Source organism: Coloeus monedula, assembly GCF_965178545.1.
Source record: "Coloeus monedula genome assembly, chromosome: 8".
NCBI classification, from domain to species: domain Eukaryota; kingdom Metazoa; phylum Chordata; class Aves; order Passeriformes; family Corvidae; genus Coloeus; species Coloeus monedula.
In genome coordinates, this window is record NC_138788.1 from 31,649,828 (window position 1) to 31,666,433 (window position 16,606).

General features: G+C 39.7%; 1 protein-coding gene across 1 annotated transcript in view; it reads right to left on the reverse strand.

Moving 5' to 3' along the window:
- Positions 1-2,013: 2,013 nt before the first annotated feature.
- Positions 2,014-16,606, reverse strand: part of GFRA1 (GDNF family receptor alpha 1) — a gene marked incomplete at both ends in the record, with an annotated part of 129,731 nt that continues 115,138 nt past the window's right edge. The window contains 2 exons of the mRNA XM_082286629.1: positions 2,014-2,175; positions 2,876-2,932. Coding sequence (XP_082142755.1) covers positions 2,014-2,175; positions 2,876-2,932 — 219 coding nt within the window. The remainder of the gene's footprint in view (positions 2,176-2,875; positions 2,933-16,606) is intronic.

Here is a 16,606-nt window from a genome sequence, read left to right on the forward strand (position 1 = left end):
CCCTGGTTTTCAATAATTTGATTATCTTCTACAAGAAGCGCAACAGGAACCACATGGGCTTTGCTGGTAATGATGGTCTATATATCTCTTCTCTGGAAGCAGCTCTGCTGCCTTAGAAAGTAATTTGCAGTTTCTTATCAACACAGAATTAAAAAGTAATATTGTCTAATTTGTTATGTTCAGTGGCACAGAATATTGTAGAATTCTATCACATACAAATCACTTTGAAACCTGTATTATGTGACCATAATCAGGAGTACATAAATGAATTTCAAAAATTATGGAAGTGTTTATTATTAGCCAAGAAAAATCTCAAAAGATGAACTTGTCAATAGGTTTAATAATCTCTTAGCAAGATGTGTATTTTGCACACTCAAACCTCAGTGCAGTTATAAAATAGTAATTTGTACTTTATAGTTGTATTGCAACTAACTGATCTGGACATTTCAGAGCAGGACAGGGCATAATTGTGTAAGTCTCAGAGTAAATCTGTACATCCAACATGATGAACTCCTTGCTTGCAGAAGTTATCTTCTACTTCCAGTAGGAACAGAAACTGATTACTGTTGATCACTTAGACATAACTGCTTGTAACAGTCAACAAGCCATCACAGTAAGGTATAAAGACAGCCCTTAGGAGAAATGCTGCCTATCTGATGACATTTAAAGCTTTAAAGAATTCCTTCTAGATACTGCGGGAAATCATAATGAACCAGCAGAGGCTGCCAATGTCACTGAGTGAGAACCAAGTGATTAAATCATGTCTACTGGTAATATCACCATCCAAACCATTAAATTAGTTTATGGAGCTGGTCTTGCAAACAGTTCATCATGTCAGCAATGCCAAGGTCTGTGGTAGGAGCTACCAGGGTGAGATAAGCCTGTCACATGGGTACACGTGCATGATGCTGCCTTGTAACTGGATCAACCATCCTTCTGTGTTGATTTTAGCAGTTCTAAGAAACAAAACACAATTTAAATGTTATCCTACTACCTCTTGGCCCTCTACAATGTTTTGATAGGAGAAGTAAGGCATGAAGTTCCTGTAGCTTTTTGATCTGACATTATCAGGTATGTATAAACAGATGATGACTTTAGTTTTAGTAGAGCAAATAAATTGTATGTAATTTTTTATTAAACAAAGAGTATAATAACTGGACTATATTATCACAATGGAAGCATAGAAGACCATAGACTGTACAGCTGAAACCCTGTAGCAAAATTTTTCCTCATATTTAAAGAAAGGTATCTTTATCAAGCTTTCACAATGGCTGCTTCTTGCTAATTTAAGGAATCTTCACTCTTGTTAAGGCTAGATGATTATAATTAAAAGATAAATGTACTGTTAGAAGGTTCTACGCCACACTCTATTTTTATGAGAATTTAACTGAAAGACATACATTACACCTGTATGTGAATTATAATGGCTTCTCAGCAGGGAACGCAGAATCACTTACAGTACGTAAACATTTAGAGAGGAAAATGCTAACACACTGAAAGAGTTTAACATCAGTAGCGATTTATCAAATGAAGAAGTTTCATAAAGTCCATTTTCTGGGAGAACATTCACCATTAGACAAAAGCCTGGCATCCTTGATAGTCTGAAGTTCAATCAATTTGAAAACCAAAACCATTCAATGAGATAAACAAGATCTTAAGAAAACCGTCATCTTCTTTCTCAGGTAAAAGCCAGAATTAAAATAATAATTATTAAAATAATCCAACCAGGTCACTTTACAGGCAAATTTACACACTGTCTCTTTAAAACACAGCATGCCCAAAAAGCCTTTTGGGTTTGGAATGTAGCACTGCACCAAGTATTTCACAAAGCCTCTAAATATCACAAGAAGCTTTTTTTTAGAGAGAAAAAAAATAAAATTCCAGCTGAGACTGTTCTAGCAGGAGTGCCTCAGCTTAGCTCCCAGACCTGGAATTCCAGATAAACAACAGAGGACAGCAAACAGATTTTTTTTTTTGATTATTTTTTTTTTAACACGTCCTTTTGTAATGCGGCTACAAGACGACTGATGAGCTTAGGGACAAAATGAGTGAGAGTGCAAGTGTCATCAGGGTGAGCTGTGTGCTTAGATAGAAGCTGGTAGGAAGAGCCAGGGAATTCTCTGCAGATATGTGACTGGTGGAGACTCCCGCTGTGTTGTCCTTCCCGAGAGCATTCTGCAAGATACAACACCTGCCTTGGTCACCATTACAACATTTTCACTGCAAAGTATTTAAGTCTACATCATGAAATGCTTTTGTTTGCTCATGTCCCACCCTCCACTGATACCTATACATCAATCTCATAAAAGGAAAGATAAAAAAGGCATCAAAACAGATGTCAAAATGACAGTATTTTGAAATTAGTTAACATCAGTACGGCACACTTCAAAAAAGAGAAGAAAGTATTAAAAAATGCTTACTTTAGCAATGCTTCCATGTGTAAAAGTATGGCATTTCTTTAGGGATCCATGTTTATCATGCCAGCTTATTTTATAACAGCAAAGGCAGGACCCCCAGAGAAACTTCACCTTCTGCACAGTCAACAGAACAACTTTGTTTGACAAGTTATTTCTGGATAGCAATAAAAAAAACTAAATCCTTGGGTGCAGATTATTAAATAAGTATCCTTGCTAGGTGCAATGGTGATTACTATGGGATCTCCCTAAACATGTGTTGTACAGCTACTGAAATATAAAATCAGCAGAGGACACTTTGAGCCCAGCTCTGAACTTCTAAGATCATTCTTTAATCCATTATGATATCCAAACAACAAAACTGACAAGACATGTGTGAGGTGGCCCATGATAATCTTGACAGAACATCTTTTCTTATGGGGAGGCACGTGTGCTGTGAAATATCCAAGATCCACACTCACCTCATTAAGACAGAGCTCTGTATCTACAGATTCATTGGATTTTCGCTTCTTCTGTGCCTATGAACAAATAGAAAAGTTATTCCCTGTAAAATTTATACATCCAGCAGCACAAAGCAGTTAGATATTTGCATCGGTTGTCATAATCCTTATAATTTTGACAGTGATTTGCACATGATTAGCAAATAAACTCCAAATGTAACTGCATGTTTTCCAATAACATTCACATTCTCATTTGAATTTACAGCAAAATTTCAAACAGTCAGCTAAGGGTACTTAGTAATTACAATGATGAGTGCCATCAGCTGTAGAGAACATGTTATCTTCTGTGGCCACTTAAAAATGGTGCTGGATATTCATGAGAAGAAATTAAATATGACAGTTAATAATTACCATAATACCACTGCATATTAACAAATAATCTATGATATGCCCCAGTTTTAGGAAAATATGCAACACTGGAGTATTTTATCCTTAATGATTCTTGCAATTTTCCCAGCTATTATGATAAAAATACAAATGCTGTTTTAATATATTTCATGGCTGCCAGAGAATCTCTTCCACAAAGCTGCAAAAAGAACACTGACTCAAGCAAGAAGCACTTCAGGTGATATCATCCCAAATGGCAGCAGCAGCCTGCACTCTGTCCAGCAGCAGGAGGTGTTTAATATTTCCATTCCTCAAGTGAACAAGCTGGGCATTTTCTGCTTTTCTTCAAGAGCAGTACTAATCCCCATGGTGTGGAAGGAGCTCCCAGGAAACAGTGCTATGGTTAACTTGAGCACTTCAGTGGTTCTCAGTATCAATTTGTTCTTTGCATATTCCAGAAACAAACCCAGCACCCTTTTTCAGGAGGTAACTGGGCTAAAGTAAATCAGTTCTTCTAACAGAAGACTTGGGTTTACAAAACTGCTGACTGCACTGGGCACATCTGATGCTTCTACCTGGAAGTTTTGTTGGACCTGCAACTTATTTACTGCAGAAAAATGAAGATCTGACTCTCACAGTGCTGCATTCATTTTACACTGCAGAATCTCACTGGTTTAGGCAGTGATGGCCTGGACTAAAGCTGATATGAGAAGGTGCTGAGCAGTCTGATTTTATGCCCTCAAAAGATTCAGTTCCACATACAGCTATTCTACTCCATATCTGAGAGCCACTGGTTCTGCCAATGGATGCAAAATAGTCTTTGACCTAATTACTGATTTTAGAAACCAAATGAAGGAACTGAACTTCTTGTTAGGAAACACATTCTCTGCTTTTGATGATACATGGACATATTACAGACAACTGAAAAAGTGAAACAGCTGGGATTTAACAGAAAGACAGCTCAGCTATAGTAAGAATACATACTGAATATATGTTGATAGTTTTCATATATATGAGAAAACAATAGCTCAATTTATTAATAAATACCCTCCATAAAATTTCCTTCTTATATACCCTTTCTACTAATTAGTACCATTAAAGTGGTTATGGTAAGCATAAATTTAACTGTCTAAATGGAAAAATAAGTGCCTGGAAGTAAATTTGCAACAAAAAGAAACATCACAGTGAAGCCTTCCTGCCCTGTTTGTAGTGGATAGGAAACTTCTTTTAAAGGCAACTGGGTAGCTTAACTCCTAAACGGCTGGCTCCAAGGAAACAGGTAAAGAAGGAGAAACTAGATTTAAATCCTGATTTTCTTACATCCATAACACCCACACTACCTTGAATTGAAATGTGAGGCTTCAGATAAAGCCTCTGGATCAGAGGTTCAGTTCCTGACAGTGTAAACTCTAAGGATCATACAAGCGTCATATTTCTCAGTTTGTCACTCATTGCTAACTTTCCTATTCCCACAAGTGTCTCTTTATTGGAAACACTGTGCTTTGCTGCCTACATCTCCTGTGGATTCATGGCACTGTGCTAACTACAGGTCTACAACTGGTAGTTGGTCTCAACACCAAAGTTAGAATTTATATTCCTTTTGTACTGTGTTTATCAAATGAGAAAAGAGAAAAATATCATTATTTTGCCTCTATGCAGTAAAGTCTCCTTTACTTACTTCAGTCTGAAAAACAATGGAGTGCAGCAGCTAAAACATATTTACCTCTGAGAACACTATTTTAAGGGTAAAATCAACAGCTAGAAAAAGAACCACCATAAAAAACCTCTTTTCAACCATTTTGATAAACATTCACTGGTTTTCTTTTGGAAAGTGATACTTCTCTGCACCCATATACTTAGTGTAGATATTGTAACATCAACAACACTTATTCACATGCATCCTCTATTATATTGTCCTCCTCTCTTAGCACTGAAAAGCAATTTTAATAATCAGGCAGGCTTTTCCCTTATCAAAACAGAAAGGACAGTATCTTCTATTTAAAAGTACAACAAAAATGCAACCTCTTATTGGGAGGATGGCAAAGGGAGAGAAAAAACTGTCATTTTGAGGATGAGATGAGACATTATCTGCCAAGTTCAAATTGGAAGAGTACATTTTTAGTGTTGAGTTATAAACCAGTGAGAATGGGTTATAATGGAAATACTGGCATAGGCTGCACTACTGGAATACAACAGTACATCACTAAATCACAAGTAATGGGATAAAAAACCCAAACCTGCATGCTGAAGAGAGTGCTATAGAACGTGTATGTCCTTTACTTACAACTGAAGGGGAAAATTCTTCCTGCCCTGCTCCTGGGCAGAAACAGCTCTACACGTGGCAGAACTCTTTGTGCTACAGTGAGTGAACATCTTATCAGAGCTTTAAAAAAATCAGGGTTTGGAGGTTATGCTGATAGCCCTGGTGGAAATACACCCAAACTGGGAGACATGCCTTTGAATTAAAGAGGATGTCCTCTGCTGTTGGATATTTTCCTTTCTAACATCTTCCATTATCCTAAAAACTCAAGAGAAATCAACGTCCATCACGTACAGCTGCAGACAATTCTGGAATAACTGCATCATCACTTAATTTGGGAATTGAGAGCTGTTCATTATGCAAGATGCCAAGGATTCACTGCCAATCCCATCTCAGGCATCCAGCTTGCCTACCAAGGAGGCAAGAAGGTGTTTTCAAATGTTCTAGAAGTACCTAACTCCACAGGAGTAAAAGAGCACACTCAAATGGCTAAGTTGTCTGTATTCAAATTTGTATTCTTTTAAAAATTTATTGCAAAGTTGTTATCTGGTGACAGAAAGATCTATGGGGATTCCATCATTAAATAAAAAGACAAGTAGGGCTGGGCTGATAAAAATAACTTTTAAAAAAAGTGAAAGAAAATCAGCTTAAAATTAGTGGCTAAGAAAGACATATGAGTTCTTTTCTACTGAGGAAAAATACCATTTGCTAATGACTTACTTAATGACACACTGAGCTGTGACATATCTGAGACTGTAAAAGTTGCATAAGATGGGTTGACACTTACTCCTGCTTTGCAGGGAACTGTAATTCATTAATGTGAGCTACTCTGATGAAGCTGCATCCATACAGCCAACAGGCTTGAACTCACTTATGCTTTTACATTTTTTAAGAATGAACACCTGCTTTCCCAGAGAATCTTCTCACTGTATCAGCACAAGCAACAGATGATATTTAGAGATAATTGTATTTAAGTACCTCCTGACGAGCTTCAGTATCATGTCTGCTAGTCACGTACAAGCCTTGTTTTGGTCTGAAAACCCTTAGCTTTCAATATCAGAACTAAAATATTGGACATAGTCAAGGGCTGATAGAGCAACAAACAACATGTCCAGAAAAAAAATGATTCTTATTACAAGAAGCAAAATTTTACTTCTTTCTTTCCTAGAAAGAAAGTTAAATCAGGGCCAGCAGAAGAGGTTTTCTGAAATGAGAAAGAAATATTGCTTATAGAGATGTTTCTCCTTCAGAAGCCTGTGTGGACCTCCATGTTTCCTTCTGATCCCAATGCATCCTACGAGTTCAATTGCATGTCCCTAATTAGTCTTCTCTTGCCCTGCACCTAATAATTAGCATAAGATCCTCCTAAAGTAACTCCCTTCTTTCCACCCCCCAAATCCCTCTAGGTCCATCCTTTGCAAACACCATAGCCCTGAGTTTATGCCCAGAAATGCTATCTTGCCATTATGCATCCGGTTTTTGCAAATCACAGCACTGCATGGTGAATACACACATTGAACACTGCAGCAGTGTCTCACGAGCAGTCAGTACACACATTCATGGCTGTCTACCAGCAGTATTTTTGTATGTTCACTACAGCATGAATTTCTGTTACTCACAGCAAGGAAAAGTTCTGACTGGGGATGTCTCCAAATGGAGGTGAGCTTTAATTTGGAGGGAGGGAAGGGAAGAAGGAGGATGTAAAGGGAGCTAAATGCATTGGCCCTGAAAGCAAACAGGCACAGAGTGCCAGAATTCAGAACCCAGCCCCTTTCTTTAGCCATGGATTTATGAGCTTTATGGAGGGTATTGCTTCAACAGGGAGAGGCAACAGAAGCATCATTAGGACAGATATCTGCTATCTAGGCTGTTTATACAGCCGATCTTAATGAGGGAGCCCTTGTCCTCTCCTGAGATCCTGGTTAGTTATGCCCATATTAACAAGCCTTTCTGAAGAAGAGGGACACATCTCCCAGAATGCATCCTTGAAATGACCACACTTCTAACAAATAAGGGTGTTTGTTCTTTTTGCTCTTCTCCTGTGTTGATTCGAGAGATTTACTATGCAACTAACCTGTTTTTCCCAATAGCAGGACACAAACAATAAGCTGAGAAATACACAGACTGAAAAAATGCAATCAGTTTAACTCTTCTGTGCTCACTAAATGGATGGTGCATCTACCACACCTGTCAATAGTATTTTCTTATTAGCACAGGAGTACTATGCCACACTGGAGTATAATTACTTTCAACAGGGAAGGTAAGAAAAGTGTGGGTCACAGACACAGGGTACAATTCAGCATGGGGTAATCCTGCAACCTGTACCATCCATCCAGAGTGCAGAGCTATTTAAGCTATAAAAACAATCAGCTCTGCACAGTCCTATAACAAAGCAGCCAGATCTTTTTTCTGCTTCTTTTTTTTTCCTCTCTGCTGAGTCAACCTTCAAGACACAAGCTTGGGGCATGAAATTATCAATTGTCATGCGGCATAAAAGCACTACAGTTCTGTCATGGCACTTTGTACAGAGAAGAAAGTATCTTCTAGAAACAAGCATCATGAAGACATTACTGGCACTATGCTCCAGAGCTACAGAGATAACACCCAGCACAGACAGAAGAAAATCACAAGTTTTTTAGCTGAGAGACATTAAATAAAGTAAACCAAGCATCCCGTTGTGCCCATATATGCACTGGGAAAACACACACTAAGGGTTTTTTTACAGCATTCCCCTTATCCCTCAACATTAATAAATTCTTGCTGGATTTGATGACTTAAACATGAGAAACAAGAAACAGAGAGCAACCTTAAAGCAGGGAAGTTTGTTTTCTGGACAGGAAAGAGAAAAAGGGATGGTGGGCCTCCTGACATTATTTTCGTGGCTTCCTCCAGGAGGAAAGTGGTTGAAAAGAAGTCCTCACCCCAGAGCAGTCTAGAGGAATCCTCTGGGAGAGGGGCTGGAACAAAGGTAGGTCCTTCTTCTGCTAAATCCAGCTTTCCAGCTTTTCAGCCACCAACAAGGGAGAACTGCCCCGTCCTTCTGGGCAGGGCCAGGTGGGCTGGGAACAGCATCTCCTTCCGAGACCACAGAGTAACAATGTGAATCAAATCAGCTCTGGTCTAACAGACACTTGGGGCTCCTGACAGATGCAGATGGAAACACACATAGCAGCAGACATCACTTCAGAAATCTAAGAAATGGGCTGAAGAGCTGATAAAGTCTGGTAGGGATAGAGGAAAAACTCCCTTCAACTTCTTCAGTTTGTGAATTGTTAGAAAATTTGATTGAAGGGTAAGAACTGGAAGTAATCCTCCCAAAAGGAGCTGAAAAGAGTGTGGAAGGAAGGAAGGATGACCTATATGATATTAATTATTGCTGGACCATTCCCAGATCCTTATGTTAATAAACATGAGACCTCATTAAGCTCCATCTCTCACTGCACTTATATGGCTGGGATAACATAGCACAAAAATTGCCGAACAGCAATCTTAAAGATTTTATAAAAAACAGATCCTATCAGAAACACCAAACTGATCAAACAGCTTACAAGGACCAGACACAGAGATCTTCAAATATTTATTTCAAGCAATTAGTCTCCCAGTGAGCATAGCACAAAATATGACACCCAGCCAAGACAACTGAGCTGACTTACCTTTCATGGCAGTACAGTAACTTGCTAACAATTTTGTTTTCATCTTCAGTCATTCATTTAGCTGAGTAAAATGAATTTCTATAGTCCCAGATTCTTGCTTCCTATTTTTAGGGGATATTATGCAATTCTCCTAATATGGTCTTTTTATGGATTTGCTGCAAGCAAATATTTTTGCATTAAGAAGGGCAGAGAAGGAAACAGAATACTAAAAAGCAGAGACTGAATAAGTTTTATTAGGTTAATATCTCAACATCTCAGGCTGCCTAGGTTGTTGAGTTTTTTCTTTAGTTATAAAACTAAACATCCATGTAATCCAAAGTTGAGTTGTTTTGGATTTTATTATTAAAATGCATTTCCCTAGTGATTCACCACAGAGATCAACCCAGTGCCATGGACAGCAGGTACAGGTAGCATCTGGCTGCTGAGCAGCACCTGAAGAAAAGCAGCAGGAACACAAAGCCATTGCAGTCTCAGTTAAAAGACCTACTCAGCTTTTAATTTTTAAGAAAGGTAAGTAATGGAAGCACTAGAGATCCCACAACACTTCTCCATGCTGGTGTGAGTGGCCTCGCATGTCCAAATACACAAACGAAGTTGTTCAGCTTGGCAGCAGGTGAAGTTCCTGCCTCCAGGATTAGGCTGGGCTGTGGTGCGCTGGAGTGTGGTGGTGGGAACACTCCCGAGCAGCTGTGAGCCACGGCTACTGCGGGACCACCTCAGCCTGCACGGTGCTAACGAGCCTTGGAAAGAGGCACCACATCCATGTGCCTACAGGGCTTCTCCAGGGCAGCAACACCTCGAGGTGCTCCAGGACAGGCAGAATTCCCTGCGCCTGCTCCTCGCCGGAGAGCCCCCTCCACTGCAGTCACACACCAGCACAGCGTGCAGCCAGGACCCGGCTAAGGGAGCCTCCACAGCCGAAAGCAGAGCTGCAGGAGGGCAGCTCAGCAGGGATGCTCGGCCTCATGAGACTCCCAGCTCGGAGCTGGCGGAAGGTGGAAGGGATTAAGCAAACAAGGTCAGGCGCTGCCTCCGCCCGCCGGCAGCAGGACCAGGGGTGCTGCTCTGTGCTTCTGCAGCTGCAAGGGAAGATCAGGCAAGCTTGCTTGAACACCAGTCTGCATGGGGCCCCGAGCTCAGCACGACACGAAGCTTCCCTTCGTGCTATGCCAACCTTGAGCAACTGGGATTACTGCTGGTTTTCTGAGCACCGCGCTCACTCATAAATTTTAAAAGAGAAGGCAAGGGGACGACCATGAACATCTGCTTTTTGTTAAGTGCCTAAAAATGTTAAGGACTTTCTATTAACAGTACGTGTATGGACGTGTGTATTGTGAGTACTGGCATGGTTACACAGAGAAAAATAACACGGAGAGCCTTAAAAGGGTGAAAACACTTCAGGTAAGAAGTGACTTTTGCTGCAGTTACAGAGAGGCAAAAGCAAAGGCTACAATAAAGTAACAATGAAGTCACCTTGAACACAAAGGTAAAACCAGTTAGCTGAGCAGCCACCCCACAGCCGTGCCCTCCCTGCCTCTGTTTACTTTGCACATTTCAAGAACAATGTATTTGTTTCCACGGTGGCGTGGTGGTGTACCCAAGTCCCACTAAATCATGGCATGATTCACAGGCTAGTTCTTTTCTTTTAAAGTAATCCACTCTTGAACAGCTGTGATTTGGATTAATTAGTGAATTTTGCATTTTTGGCACAATCTGCTCTCCAGAAGTGCCACTGAAATAAAAAATTAAAGCATTCTCTCCCTTCTCTAATCCTGTAGCTGAATTTTGCAGGTGCACAGATGTATCCTCAGAACTGGCAGGGCTGCAATTGTAGTGAATGTGCTGCAGTACTTGTCTCAGTTCCTTTCTAGCACTGACAATACCATTTAGAATAAAAAATAAAACATTTTTTTAAATAGTGGAATTAAATCTAGCAAGGTGAGTATTTTAAAAAAACCCAACAGGTTATGGTAAATTGTGGCTTTGATAGGCAGCTATGCCTCAAGAATTCAGCAAGAACCATAACATGAAAATTTTCACCCAAATAATTAATGGTTTGGATTTTTTTAATATGAAATGCAAGACAACTTCAAGCATAGCTGCTAGCAATGTCCATGACAGACTATTTTTATTTTCATTAGAATAAAAGCCCTTAAAAGTGTGTAGGAAGGTGTTCAAATTCACTGCTAGCATTTCTGTTTAGTAAAATCTGATAGCATTTTAATTTCTAAAAGTGAATTAATATCATACAATTTGGACTACTGCCATTTTATTTTCTAAGGCAAGCATATTTTTCAACATATTTAAGTCATGACTGAAAAAGAAAATATCCAACTGGTCTCATCCACAGATTTCCATTAGCTAAGCTAGACCTTGGTTTGTCCTGTCAGCTCCCTAAATGTTATTAAAAGGCCCTTGCAAAATGGGTTTTAAAACTCAATACTTGCGAGAGACTTTGAGGTAGCATCCAACATTCATTCTCCCCTTGGTGAAGTGAGTGACGGAGAGAAAAATCACCCCTTCTCAGAAATACTATCAGTGAAACCCTGACAGTAATTCTCTTTAATGGGCTATCCTACAGTGGACCATACTTTAATGGATGGTATTAGAGTGGCCTTCCTCATATCCCTGATTTACACATGAACGATGCTCTCACAAGCAGCCACACTGTAATTAATGAAGCTATTCAAAAAAGCAGAGAAACTCTTGTAGGAGATCCCTGCAGAATCATGGCATTATTAGAAAGGTGCCTTATTCTTTACTGTCCTGATCCCACCACACCAACAGGAATTTTTCCACTTGCCAGGCAGTACCAACTGAAAATCAGAAGTAACTTCCTAATATCATCTGCATACATGGCCTCAAATTTGAGAAGTAAGAAGTATGGAGGATTTTTTTCCATCACTGAAACAATTTGTTAGACACAGAAAGAATGTTAGATGTTTAACAATTATAACCCTGTTAAAACAAAACTGTGCCTATAATGACCAGATTATGCAAATAATTATCAGATTATGCAAAATTGTATTCACAGGATATAATCCTTTGTTTCATCCCACAAGTTCTCCACAGAAGGACAGAAGGCTTAAATTTATGTTTACATTTAATAAGCTGGAAAATAAAAACAGATGAATGCTAATAATGTCACTAACGCAGATCAACAACATCACTTTGGGTATATTTTGAAACATTTCCATACTAAACTGGAAGGAGCTTTAGAAGCTTAACTGTGACTAGTTTGCCTACTTTTTGAAGAATTATATTGTGGTAGACTGTATAGTTCAGGGGATTATTAATGGGACATACAGACTTAAATTCCAAGGTAGCTAGTTTAATCTAGCTCAGGTCAGTACTGAAAACTATTCTGTTGTATTTTTGAAATGAGGAGGTGGTTCTGAAGCACTCCTTCTTGTAAGAGGACAGGTTCAATGCACAAAAGCGGCACTAATTTGCACCTCAGGCAGTGCACTTCATCAAAGAGACTGAGGAATTAATGGGGTATAGGTTTGTAAGGTCGGAAAGCATGCAGGATGTTTTCCCATGCCCTTCACTTCCCTGTCTGTGAGATGAGCTGTTGTGTTACAAAGGGGCAGTCCCACTCTGTCCTCAGATTTTTCTAAATCTACTGCACACCCTACAAGAAAAATCTTGAAGGTGCCCTCTGCCACCAAATTTTACTATCCTTTAATGGAACTCAAGAGAGAGATTAGAAGGTTTCACCTAGAAAAACATCTTAGGAGTGCTATCTGAAGAGAATCTTGATTGATGATGGTTGGCAGCAAATATTTCCCTGAGAGCATAATGGTTTTATTAATAGTTCTGGACTGAGCTGAAGCAAGTAGAAAACAGACCAAGTGAGGGGTGTTTTTTTATGATCTGCCTACTCAGATGCATCTAATCCTCACTAGCATCAGCTCTGTCTTCCTAGCAAGTTTCAGTGTCAATACATTGTCATCAAGTATCCAGAGAGGAAGCATGAAAAAAAAACACCCACAACTCCGTGTGTGCCAACCATAGCAGCAACATGGCTTCCTGTGTTACTCCTACCTACAGAGCAGAGGGTGGAAAGTCACAAGGATGACAGCACTGCTAGAAATGAGGGATGGTTGTGATGCAGACAGTGCCTACTGTGTATTAACATACGCTACTGTACATGGACACCAGCGCTGATACCGCACTATTGAACAGTCCCAGTCAGAAGTGAATTTAATGGGATTAAGAGATGCCTTGTTCACTGGCCAAGATGGCCTAAGCCTCTCTAGTGTTTGAGGACAGCATCCTTAAAAGGGATTTGGGATCTCACTGTGCTGCTCCCATTCAGTGACCGCTTGAACAGCACGAGACATCCCATCGCTGAGATGCTGTGCATAGATGAATGTAACTGCACTCCAGCAGGCTCTGCACAGAACAAAGGGCAGCAGATGATGAACGAGGACTTGCACAGCACATATGAGCAGATGTGTCTTGCTGGCATGCAGATTATGGGGAGCTGAAGCTTTGCCAGTTGCTCTGTTTAGATGTCCATGAAGCACCAGAGTCCAGACCCCTGTTACAGGGACATAAGGCAGCACAACTTGCATTTCAGGGCCTGTCCCTGTGTCATGGACCCAGTTCAGCTCCCAGAGAACAGAGCTCTCTCTTTTACTGAGGGCACTCACCAAAGAGCTACACTGATACTAAATATAACATGAGCCACCAGCCTGAAGGTGAAAAGCCTCTGCCTAATTAATTATTCCTAAGTATCCTCATTAAGCTGTTCTCTGGGTATAGACAGAGTGTGTTTTTTATCTAAACCTGCTTAGTTGTGCCTACGACAATCTGAATTTTTTCTCTGCATATAACCATGACTGAGTCCTTAGGAATAATCAGGAAATCTTAATCAAAATTAACAGGGGTTGGGCAAACTCTTGATGAGAGCAGGATTCTGCAAACATTTGCAAGAATTTCTCAAAGTTCAAAACCACTATGAAAAAAAGGGGTAATTACTTCCTACTGAATTTGCATTTGGATTCTGAAACTGTATGCAAGCAGCTAGGTCCCTGAAGGAGCAGATCCCTAAATTGGCCCTGAGAACCAGACAAGTGCAGTGCATACACGACTGAGGCGTGCAGAACAGCACTCCAACACAGAAATCATTACAGACCAGCCAAGATGCATGCAGCTGGTAACTGACTACGTTTCCTGCAGAAGGTGAGCCATTGTAAATCCATATGGAACACTGTTCATCAGCAAAGTTCTGATCAAACCCCCTTTTATTGCATTTGTGCAGGCGCAAATTTAGGAATGGGTTTTCACGGATTCTTGTAACTGCTTTGCTCTCGTCTGTGCACACCTGATTTATATGGCCATTTATCCAACCCTCTGCACAGATTAGGTACTTAGGGCTGCAGGTAGCTATTTGGAGCCTACCTGGTACATGTCTTACCTGCCACACACGTAACAAATTCAAATGCACACGTTTCAAATCTGAGCATGAATTCAGAGCATCCAAACGTTTAGGGTCATGTGGTAATGCGTAACTTCCCTTGAATCAGAGGCTACTTGAGGCTTCTGAAAATGTCAATCTGGAAAACTACAGCACCATGTAATGCAGCATTTACTAAATTACTGCCTGAATACCTAATTCTGTTTTAAGAAAGACATGAGGGAGGATAATCCTATAATTCTTTAGGAAACATGCTGAGTGAACCTACGAAAAATAGTCTATGTTACGCACATCAGTCTGTTTACCTGTGACTCATAAAAAGAGCAAAGCACGCAGGAGGGCTTAACCTGAGGAGGGATTATTAGGCCAAGTTCACTGATTAGGAACAGGACTTGGTGTGAAATAGTTAGGCTCACCTCCAAAGCACAGACTAAAATAAACATTTTGAACTCCTATTGATTTTGACGGCAAGGAACTGAAATGGGTGACAGTGTCTCATGTTCTGGAACGCAACAGGAAATTGAAAAATGCTGTAGAGTAGATGGTTTGAGGCTACATAAAGATCTATTATTCAGATAAGACAGCTGATCAGGACTCATACGGATAAAGATTAAATAGGAGATAAAGGGTGTGATTTATTCCCAGTATTTGATTACCAGTGTACAGTAAGTAGAATTACAGACTGTAAGTAAAATGAGCAGACAGGGTAAGGGCAGAACAAAAATTTATGTTCAGCTGTTTTGTTACCATTAATGGTTTTTTTATTAAGAGTACAGATTAGCCAATTTGGTTAAAAGATTGTGTTTCATTTTCTGTCCTATAAACTTGGTTTGATTGCTTGAAAAATTAATGAATGCTATGGAAAAGGTTCCAAATTTTAGCTCTTCAGCATTGTACTATTTGTGCAGCTATGCTGCCTCGTCAGCAATGTATGGGTTAGAATGATTACTTATTATTGCATTCTAATTTCCACTGGGCTTTTCTATATTTCATTTTCTGGTGGTAACACAGAATAAACTACTCCTAAAACGTCTTCTTTATTACTCCTGAAATGATTTTGATCTTATCTGCCACATGGCAACTGAGAGTCTGGGTAGTTTATTTTTTAAGAATGTTAGTTTCTGGGTTGCACAGAAATATCAAAGAATGATGTGCATGTATGTAAGGGGTAATGAATAATTACAATGTACACTTAAGGATAATTGCAATACATACAACTGTGGAGCTACTCCCTTTTTACAAGTGTATAAACAAAAGCAGAATTTGATTAGGTCGTGTGATTGCCTCCTTAAAATCAAATGACTTTATATGCATAAACATACTTCAGGTACTTGGGTTTGCTGTTGGCAGAGGAAGGCAATGAATCCTCCTTAATCAAGGATAAGGAAGCAGGATTGATTCAGACATTTTACCCAAATCAAAATGCAGACTTCAATCTCAACTGGACCCCAGTATGGCCACCAACCTCCTTTGCCTTTCCCTGCTGTGCCTTCTAGGGCAGCCCAGCCAGTGATGGCATGGAAAGTACTCCAGGACCATAAAGGCTCAACATCCCTCCAGCTCAGTGGTGCAGATTTTCATGGTTTTTCCCCCTTAATCTGCATTTAGCCATTAAATCATTGGAGGGAATACACAAAAATAATATAAATAAATTTCATAGCAGATTAAGCCTATGAGGCTGTTGAGTGTTCAAACATTACAGAATAGATCTGCAAGAAGAAAGGACAAAACAACCCAAACCAAAAGAAAAGAAAACAAACAAACCACACAACAAGGAAAAACAACAAAAACAAACCAAGCAAACAAAAACAGACAGGAAAAGGATCTAATGAAGACTAACGGCTAACGGGAAGTGAGGTTTCAGAGATGGTGTAGATATGCCAGTGAGCGTAAAACCATGAACTCTAATCAACACTTTTCTGTAGGATTAGACAAAATACAATCAAACATTTGTCCCAAAAAAGAGCACAGGTTTGCTGTGCTCTAAGAAATAGATAGCTCATCTATGGAAATAACCTGCTGATCAT